General features: G+C 49.7%; 1 protein-coding gene and 1 pseudogene across 1 annotated transcript; both read left to right on the forward strand.

The window, feature by feature from the left end:
• Positions 1-1,963: 1,963 nt before the first annotated feature.
• Positions 1,964-2,617, forward strand: LOC121791042. Its single transcript, XM_042189098.1, has one exon. The coding sequence runs from the start codon at positions 1,964-1,966 to the stop codon at positions 2,615-2,617; it is 654 nt and encodes a 217-aa protein (XP_042045032.1).
• A 124-nt stretch (positions 2,618-2,741) lies between these two features.
• LOC121791043 lies at positions 2,742-4,403 on the forward strand (annotated as a pseudogene).
• Positions 4,404-10,471: the final 6,068 nt, after the last annotated feature.

Raw genomic sequence — 10,471 nt, forward strand, 5'->3', positions numbered from 1 at the left:
GTACCTAGATATTGGTTGATAGGGCCTCTTGTAACCCCAATTGTAACTCTATTGTTTTGCAATATAGGGATGAGGGACCCACGAACCCTCCACCGTGATGATGAGGGACCCACGAACCCTCCATCGTTTTTGTGAAAGGGAGACTCCTCAACGACAATGTGCTCCTCGCGCAAGAAATGTTCCATGAGTTAGCTAGATGCTCCCCAGCCCCAAATGTTGCGATTAAGATAGAGATGGGGTTCTTATTAGGATGGGGTTTCCGAATGCTTGGGTTTCGTTGGTTGAGAGATACATTAGTTCATGCTGGTTTTCAGTGCTAGTTAATGGTGCCCCGGCGGGCTTTTTGAAATCCTCACGGGGACTGCGACAGGGAGACCCCATCTCCCTGGCTCTGTTTGTGATTGCTGCGGACTACCTCTCGAGAGCCCTTGATAAAATTATATTGGGGCAGAAGGAAATGACCTTCAAGGCTACTCGTCGATGTATGGAGATCAGCCACCTCGCGTATGCCGACGATATCATCATTTTTACGCAAGCGGCTGCGAATCCTCTGAGGAGGCTAAGAGTCTGACTTGATAGCTACGCGGAAGTGTCGGGGCAGAAAATTAATCTTGCCAAGAGCAATTTCTATATTTCCGAGAAACATGAAGGATGGGCGAATGCAATACAGAGGGAAGGAGGCTTTTCCCGAGGTACTTTCCCTTTCCTTTACTTGGGAGACCCTCTCTATCTTGGTGTAAAACGTACAGATATGTTTATGTTCCTCCGGGAAAATATTGCCGCTAGGGTCTCGGGATGGGCCCACAGACACCTATCATTAGGGGGGCGCCTAACTCTCATTAAAAGCACCCTCGAGGCAGTACCGATCCATATCTTTCAGGCCATTGAACCAACGGCTGGTGCTCTTAAGCAATTTGATCAACAAATAGCTCGATTCTTTTGGGGCTCTACCGCCGAGAAGAAAATGGCACACTGGATCGGATGGGACCAGGTGTGCCGAGCTACTGATGAGAGAGGCCTTGGTGTTCGGAAGTTTAAGGAAGTGCTACGTGCCTTTAACCACAAATTGTGGTGGAGATTTCGAGAGCAAAATTCTCTGTGAGCCAAGTTTATGATGGCCAAATATTGTGATAAGGTTTCCCCCCTCGCCGCACGACCCTCGAGCAGGAATAGCACCGCATGGAAGAGACTTCTGAAGGTCCGGGCCCAGGCACAACCACACATCCGGTGGCTGGTGGGGCTCGGAAGGATCTACTTCTGGGATGACATCTGGCTTAATAATACGGCCATCAGGGATGCTTGTCTTGATGACAGGGGAGACCCCTTACTCTCTTGTAGCTGATTTTATCAAGGACGGGGCTTGGGATGAGGCGAGACTCCAGGTCCTACATGAGCAAGGCGGACTGCCACTTTGGACTATCTCAAAAATCCTTGCCATGCCGATTATCCCTAGGAGACCGGACATACCGAGATGGAAACTATCTCGCTCGGGAGACTTCTCACTAGCGACAACGTATGAGACTATCCGGAGCCGAGGGCCGATTATCCAGGGTCTAGCTGGTGTGTGGAAGGCGGGCCTAACCTCATCCATATCTGTTTTCACCTGGAGACTCCTCTCCAATCGTATCCCGGTGGATACCAAACTCCAATGGCGGAAATTGGAGTTGGCATCCAAATGCCAATGTTGCCCTCATAGGCCAGGCGTCGAGTCCTTACAACACCTATTCATCCAAGGCGAGGGAGCTACAAAATTTTGGAGGGAATTCGACTCTTGGTTCGCGAGTTCGTTCCCCCTCTCCGAATCAATGATACTATCCTAGAGAGGATCGGAGTATGGGCACGATGAGCCCAACAGCCGGGGAAGAGGCACCTGTCCCGAGCCATGCCATACCTTGTCCTATGGTTCCTCTGGGCGGAACAGAATAGGAGTCGACACAAGTCGGTGCAATTGAAGGCTTATAACATGGTTTGGCAGGTGCAGATGTTTGTCCAGAATAGTTTGGCCAATGGTAGAATGAAGCCAAAACACCGGAAGGGAGTACAGATGCGTATCGCTTTCCCGAGCCATGCGGGTATCAGGAGGTCTCGGCCACTCGTGATGCCGATTAAGTGGATTCCCCCGGATGAGCCTTGGGTCAAACTCAACACGAATGGGGCTTTCTTTGAAGAGACAAGTAAAGCGGGTGGAGGGAGGATTGTCCAAGACCATGCGGGTAAGGTACTTGCAGCCTTCGCCACCCCACTCGAAGCTCACTCGGCCTTTGAAGCGGAGCACTTGGTTATCCACCATGGCCTAGTTATTGCCTCGGAATTTAGACTCACAATTTGGGTTGAATCGGATGCAGCTCAAACCGTCAGGCTACTCAATGGGCCAGACTGGGGTCCGGCCCATCTTTGTCGGATTATGGCACTTCTGGCCAATCATAAGTGTAATTTCACCATCCGTGCCTCGTTCATCCACCGGGAGGGGAACAAACCAACGTACCTCGCAAAAATGGGCCTAAATGGAGTTGACTTCCAACGCATGAATGGCTGCTCTCTACCGAGACATCTTAAAGCCATGGCCCGGCTGGATGAGATGGGAGTTCCCAACCTCCGCATTCAAGAAGAAGACTAGGAACCGCCCCAACAGTCCTCTTTATATGATCCACCATAAATTGGTGTATGAAGCTAGAGATACAAGGAAGTGGAATGGCATGCCCCATTTTGTAGTGTTAGCTCAATTGTATTTTGAAGGGAGTATGGTGAGGTCCGGACCGTATGTGATCGGACCGCATACTTCTCCCTTGTTTCGTCTAGGCACACCACTCTTGGGTGTTGCCTTGCTTTGTAATTTGATCAGTTTGATATATAGGGATGAGGGACCCACGAACCCTCCACCGTGAAGGTGTTTGACAAAGAGTAGTGGTTCTGCTGATCGCGGTGCTTACTGGTTAAAGAAATTCTCCAGATACAAGCCTCTCCAAATTGAGATGTTCTGGGATGACCATCAACGCAATGCACAAGCCGTTCTTAGATTTGATCATGATTGGTTCGGATTCAAGAACGCAATGGAATTTGAGAAGTCCTTTGAAGCTAATGGTCGAAGCAAGAAAGGATGGGATGATCGAATAACTTCTCCAGGTAATAATCTGTATGGCTGGTTTGCGCGGGAAGAAGATTATAATTCAGGAGGTCCTGTTGGAGACTATCTTCGAAAGAAAGGGGAACTGAAAACGATCGCTGACCTAGTGCAAGAAGCTACTAAGGATAGGGACCAAATTGTTGGCAATCTGGTCAATGAAATTGATTTAAAGAATGAAAATTTGGATCAGTTGCAAACCAAGTACAATGATAAGACATTGTCATTGAGTAGGATGCTTGAAGAAAAAGATGAGCTTCACCGATCCTTCTATGAAGAAACTAGAAAACTTCAACGCATTGCTCGTGAACACATAAAGAGGGTTTTGGATGAACAAGAAATGTTGAACATAGAATTGGAGAGTAAAAAGAAGAGGCTTGATTCCTGGAGCAAAGAGCTGAATAGCCGCGAGGCATTAACTGAGCGTGAGAGACAAAAACTTGAAGAAGAGAAGAAAAAGAATGACATGAGAAACAGTGCGCTTCAATTGCTTCTGAGGAGCAAAGGAAAACTGACGAGAATATGCTGAGGCTGGTTGAAGAACAAAAAAGAGAGAAGGAAGAGGCGCTGAAAAAATTTCTTGAGTTAGAAAGAAATTTGGATGAGAAACAAAAGCTTGAAATGGAAATTGAAGAACTTAAAGGGAAGTTAGAGGTAATGAAACACATGGGAGGTGATGATGATGCAGCTGTTCAGCAGAAGATAAATCAGATGAATGAGCTGCTGCACGAGAAGAAAGAGAATTTGGATGGTCTATAAGATCTAAACCAGCAATTACTTGCGAAAGAGCGCCAAAGCAATGACGAGCTGCAAGAGGCTCGCAAGGAATTAATTGCGGGTTTAACTGATATGCTGAGCAGCAACCGTGTTAATATAGGGATAAAAAGAGTGGGTGAACTTGATGAGAAAGGCTTCAAAAATGCATGCAAGCAAAGATACCCACCGGAAGAAGCAGATATCAAGGCTGTCGAACTTTGCTCCTTGTTGCAAGAAAAGCTAAAAAATCCTGAATGGCACCCTTTCCGAGTTGTTGAAGATAGCAAGGGGAATGCTCAGCATGTGCTGAAAGAAGACGACGAATTGCTAGTAGAACTTCAAGAAGAATGGGGCGAAGAAATCTATAATGCAGTTGCTACAGCCTTGAAGGAAATCCAAGAATACAACCCGAGTGGGTGCTGTGGTTCCAGAGTTGTGGATCTTCAAAGAAAACAGGAAGGCGACCCTAAAGGAAGTCATTGCGTACATTCTGAATCAACTGAAGTCGCTCAAGCGGAAGAGATGATTTAAAAACCTCATCTGAAACTGGGAAATAAATTTAGATGTCACTTGCGGGTGTGCAGTAAAAATGGTTATTAGAATCTTAAATCTAACTGCATTGTTTCCTATGCTGAAAGACCATGAAGCTGTTTCAGTGTTGGCACTATTGGGCATTCATTGTCTAATCTCTTAACATCGCAGGTAGAATTATTAATACAATTCGTTTGAGGTTAAAAAAAATGTTTCATGAACTCTCGAGATGTTCCTCAGCCCCGAATGTGGCGGTCAAGATTGACATGGCTAAGGCCTACGACCGCGTTCAATGGTCTTTTCTTCTTAAGGTCCTACGCCGCATGGGCTTCTCGGAGTCCTGGATCGCTATGGTTGAAAGATGCATGGGATCCTGTTGGTTCTCGGTCCTCGTTAATGGGGCCCTTCGGGATTCTTCAAGTCGACGAGGGGATTAAGGCAAGGTGACCCCATCTCCCCAGCCCTGTTTATGATTGCTGCGGACAACCTTTCAAGATCGCTTGTTAAGCTCAACCTGGGGCAAAAAGAAATGACATATAGGGCTACCCGACAATGCATGGAGATCAGCCACCTGGCCTATGCCGACGATATCTTCATATTTACTCAAGCGGGCACGTCTCCCCTTCGTAGGCTCAGAGCATGCCTTGATGAATATGCGGAGATTTCGGGGCAGCAAATCAACCTTGCCAAGAGCAATTTCTACATTGCTGAAAGACATGAAGGATGTGCAACCTTAATCCAGGCTGAAGGAGGCTTCTCGCGAGGTAATTTCCCTTTCCTATACTTGGGGGTTCCCATCTACCGTGGAATCAAGCGCACAGATATGTTTATGTTTCTCCGGGAAAAGATCGCTGCAAGGATCTCAGGGTGGGCACACCGTCATCTCTCGTTTGGAGGAAGGCTTACCCTTATTAAAAGTACTCTTGAAGCGATGCCACTCCACATCTTCCAAGACATTGAACCAACAGCCGATGCCCTCAAACAACTGGATCAACAATTGGCTCGTTTCTTCTGGGGTGCAACGAATGAGAAGAGAAGGACACACTGGATCGGATGGGACCAGATATGTCTCCCGACCGAGAAAGGGGGACTTGGCGTCCGCAAATCCACGGAGGTGCTCCGAGCCTTTAATATTAAACTGTGGTGGAGTTTTTGTGAATAAAGCTCCCTTTAGGCAAAGTACATGAAGGCCAAATACTGCACTAATGTCTCCCCCCTTCCGGCTAAACCCTCGGGAAGGAACAGCCCAACGTGGAAGAGGCTCTTGAAAGTGCGGGCTCAAGCACACCCACATATTAGATGGGTGGTGGGACAAGGTGAGATCTTCTTCTGAGACGACATTTGGCTGGGGGATGATGCCCTCAGGGAATTTTGCATTGATGATAGGGGAGCCCCAGTTACCTTGGTCTCGGATTTCATTCGGGGAAGGGCATGGGACGAGGCCAAACTACAACTGCTCCACGACCAATCCGGTCTCCCGTACCAGGCAATCACACAAATACTTGATACCCCAATTGTTCCGGGGGAGCCAGAGACGCCGAGGTGGAATCTCTCTCGGCTAGGCGATTTCTCGCTTGCCACGACATGGGAAACTATTCGATCTCAAAGGCCGATCATCCCTGGTCGACATGGGAAACTCACCAATTCTATTGCTATTTTCAATTGGAGGCTTTTGTCGAACAGGATCCCGGTCGACACTAAGCTCTAATGGAGAAGGATCGAGATGGCATCCAAATGCCAATGCTGCCCCCAAAGACCTAATATCGAATCTCTCCAACACCTTTTCATTCAAGGCCGAGGAGCAACCAGCATTTGGAGGGAGTTTGATGGATGGTTCGATTCCTCCCCACCCCTCCGAATTAATGATACAATCCCAGAAAGGCTAGCAGTGTGGTCGAAAAGAATCCATCAATATGATAAGAAAGGGAGTATGATGAGGTCCAGGCCCGGGCTTGTGGAACCGGACCGCATACTACTCCGAATTTGTCTATCTCGGTACATCACTTTTGGGTGTAGCCTTGCATTGTACAATATTTCTGATGAAATATAGGGATGAGGGACCCACGAACCCTCCACCGTAATGGTGTTCAATAAAAAAAAAAATAATAATAATAATAAGAAACACATCTGTTGAGCCATGTCGTACCTCATCTTCTGGTTTATTTGGGTGGAGCGAAATCGAAGCCGTCATGAGCAGGTAACTTTCAAACCTTTTAATGTGGTCTGGCAAGTACAATTGCACATCCTATGACGATTTCTATGATGTTATATCAACCAAAATGATCGCTTCTTCTCTCTAACAATCCCTCCCATACCGCCTCACGTTTGTGTCATCTCCATCCATCTTCCATCACCTCCCCACGACCTCGTGCATCCGTCCTCCGCCGGCACCTCCTTTTCCACTCGAATCACACCCGCCCCACCCATCTCTCCGGCGTGTACGCCGTCATACCCGTTCCACCCACCTCCCCAACGCTCTTGCTGCGTCTTAGTGGGCCTCCCGCCACTAGCTCCGACCGATTTTCCACGCCATGGTGGGTCGCTAGCAAGAAAAACCCACCGGATCCCGAGTTACCGGTCACCCTCTCGGACCAACAAATGACGTTTAAGTCGGAGGAAGAGTCCTCCACAAGGCTTTCCTCCAAGAAATCAATGAGATAAACAATAAGATTGAAGGTGAAGGCGAGGAAAAGTACCCCAGCACCTCCCACGAAAGGCAACGGTCGGAAAAGGTTTGTACCTTCACCCATGCCGGAAGATAAACAACTTCGAAAAAAGATTAATTTTGGGGCCGAATGTAGCTCGCCGGTCGTTAGTCCAAAATGCAAAGGCCCCATCTTCTTGGCGACATCCCACCACGACACGGAAGAGGCGAAGTGCTCTGAAGGCGCATTACCACCACCCCAAGCCGAAGATAAGGCCCACAAGGTTTATAAACCCAATCCAAAAAAACACAAAATTCCGACCAGATCTCCGGTCAAGTGGCCAGTGGCGGGCCGGACGACGGCGAGGTACAAGGCAAGCTCCCCCACCACGGCTGACAACAAGTACTCGCGGCAGCCAATGCTTTTGGAGTCTTGGGAGAAGGAGCGGTCAACTTACCCGAAATGGTGTTAGGGACAAAACCACTTTTACAAAGTGCTTTGGTGCCTTACCGCAAGGAGGGCTCACGTGTTCCCCTAGCCGTTGAGGCCCTAATACATCCAAAAACGAGTGAAATCATCCACCTTGAAGCCTTGGACTCGGCGGAGAATCTCGACACACTAGCCGCTCAACCCCTACTTCCTGCCGGACCACCGGCGACCGAGCACATGCTCATCGAGATGTGCACCAACCAGAAGCCGTGGACCGAGCCAGCAAGGTCTTTGCCCCCAACAACCCCCATCGTCTCACTTGAGGAATTCCCCCCGCTTGAGAGAGGACGAACAAATTCGGGACTCCTTTGAGAGTGGAATGCCGAGCCGAGAGGGGGGCCTGGCCGGGACGAGGCCGAAGTGGGGTAGCTCGGTGCACCATGGAGCGAACCTAAAGGGAAGCCAACCTCTAGTCTTCAGAGAATCGATCGGCGAGGTGGCCATCCCGAGGGTTACGGAGTCGGGCCCAACTATCCTTCCCAAGCCGCTGCACACGGAGTGGTCGCACTGAAACCAACACAATTCAGGGAAGGGGACCAGCTCGGACCCGGCCGACACGAACAAGGCCACAGACGATGCGATGCCTTCGGGACATGGTGGTAAGCCGATAACGATGGCGGACATGCTAAAACTCACTCCTGATCCTAGCCGTCTGCAAGTCTTTGAGCCGGAAAAGATTCAAAATATTGGATTCGTGTCCCAATCAAACGGCATCCAGACCATCTACTTCTCCGGGGCGGAGACACAAAAGTTGGCGGCAAGCATCGGCCACGCCATAGAGGGTAAGTTCTCTCATTCCATTCCACGGGGCGTCAAATTCAAAAGACTCTTGATAGCATTAAGTTTCGTTGTGGATATAATTGGAAGTATATTAACGCAAAACATATTCTCATCCAATGCGAGGACATTGCGGACTATGCCCGTCTCCTCGGTGGGCCAAAGGGAACCCCGTATGGCTCGTCGACCGTCACCCAATGAGAGTGTTTAAATGGTCCCCGGAGTTCGATGCATACTGTGAGTCCCCAATTGCGGCAATTTGGTGCAATCTAATCGGTCTCCCAATTCACTTGTTCGATCATTCGGCCCTATTCGCCATCGGCAAACTACTTGGCACCCCTATTCAAGTCGATCGAGCTACGACCAACAAGACAAGGCTATCCTTCGCTCGACTATGCGTGGAGATAGATATCACAAGGCCGCCTCCCGAGGAGATCATTCTAGACATTTGTGGCCGAGAGACGGTGCAGCAAGTATGATGGGATAAGCTCCCATCTTATTGTCAAGAATGCAAACATGTAGGCCATGCGAGCAACGTGTGTTACGCCACGGGCAAAAGGGAACGGCCGGCTTAGAGAAACTACAACACCGTCCCACCAAAACAGCCACATCCCGAGGACCAAGGGACACATGACACGAAGACAAACGACCCCAACCCCAATGAATGGAGACGTCAAGGGAAGAAAAAAGGAAAGGTGGGTGATCGCACAAGCAACAACTCATTTGGAGTAGATGCCGCCGACACGAGTTGGGAGGGGCCGGATATTATGGGTGACTCGCAAGAAGGGAGGGGAGTGCGCCCCGGAACACAAAATATGGGGCTTGAGCTCGGGGATGGGGAAAGAAGAAAATCATCACACCCAACCACCGAGCCACCATCCCCAACGTACGAAGATATGGATGCGAAGGGGGAAGGCCCCACAGTGCGATGATCACCTTCCTCGCATACACTGGGTAGTGCGAGAGGGGGTGCGCGCCACTTGACGATGCCCCCCTCACCATGTCGGCCATGGATTTCTTCTTGTTTGGGTTCCTCACGTTTGGCTCGGTGTCATCTCCCAAAGGGTTGTGTGTCCGGTTGTCTTTAGATTTAGCCCCAAGGTTTGTTTCGGTATGTGGTCCTTTGGTCGAATCCTTCTCGTTCATGGCTTCATCGGGAGGCCGGGGCGTTCCCATCTCCATCTCGGTCCTCGCCGGGTCCTTCGCATGCATGCCCGAGGCCGAGGGTGTGGTCAAGTCTCGGAGGGAGTTTTGGGTTGGCTTGGTCGTTGGCCAACCCGGCTTCGTTAGGGTTGCTCCGGATCCGAATGATGCTCGGATTTTCCGGGTCCTACCCTTTTCTAGAGGTGGAAAATCTTCCAAGGATGGGCCAATCTCAGTGCAAGGCATACATGTTTCGGTACCTTTGTCTTTCCCATTTTTAACAAGGTTGACTCTTGGCATATCGACCTTGGCCGGCGAGGATCCGGCGAGGAGGGGTTGCGCCGCCGTCGTATCAAGCACCTCCGCCATGGTCCAGTCAATGATTTGGAGGATCTCCATTCTTTTTGGCTCTACTTGCTGCATTGGTGGGGGTGAGCAAGGCTCCACATGTGACTCCCGTTTTTGGTAAGGGACAAAAGCGCAATTTGTTCCCATTTCGGGTAAGTTGAGTATCTCACTCCCCAATGTACTTTTTGTCACACATGCAACGTCCAAATCCTCATGAGATACGCCTAGGGGCCCATCTTCCTCACTTCCAACGGTCTTCTCACCCATGACAGGTTCAAGGTCGGACGGTGGTGCGGCGTCGGCGGCCGGAGCTTTTCCATATACCACCATCTCCATATGGGTGGGTTCCATCCTCGTCGGTAAGGTCCTTAGGGTGAGATTCCATAGCTTGTGCTTCTTTGTTATCCATGGAGTAAGGCGGGAAAAGTTATACCTTGCATTTAGGGCTGTCAAGGGCGGAGGATGAGCCGGAGATCTCTAGCTCGGAGGTGCCCTCTCCAAAGTCGAGCTTCTTCGTGAGTTGTTTGTCCTAGGGGAGGATACGAATCTTTTCCAGCCATGGCCTTTGGTGAGGGGTGCCGGCGTGCTCTTCCTAGCCGTTATCTTATTCTTCTTGCTTGGCATTTTCATTTCTTTGGCTGAGATCTTTGGTGTTTGGTCC

The sequence above is a fragment of the Salvia splendens genome, unplaced genomic scaffold (assembly GCF_004379255.2).
Source record: "Salvia splendens isolate huo1 unplaced genomic scaffold, SspV2 ctg707, whole genome shotgun sequence".
Taxonomy (NCBI): domain Eukaryota; kingdom Viridiplantae; phylum Streptophyta; class Magnoliopsida; order Lamiales; family Lamiaceae; genus Salvia; species Salvia splendens.

What these genes read in the sequence shown, in the direction of transcription:
- LOC121791042 (XM_042189098.1), top strand. Translation starts at nt 1,964, where the DNA reads ATGGTTTGGCAGGTGCAGATGTTTGTCCAGAATAGTTTGGCCAATGGT.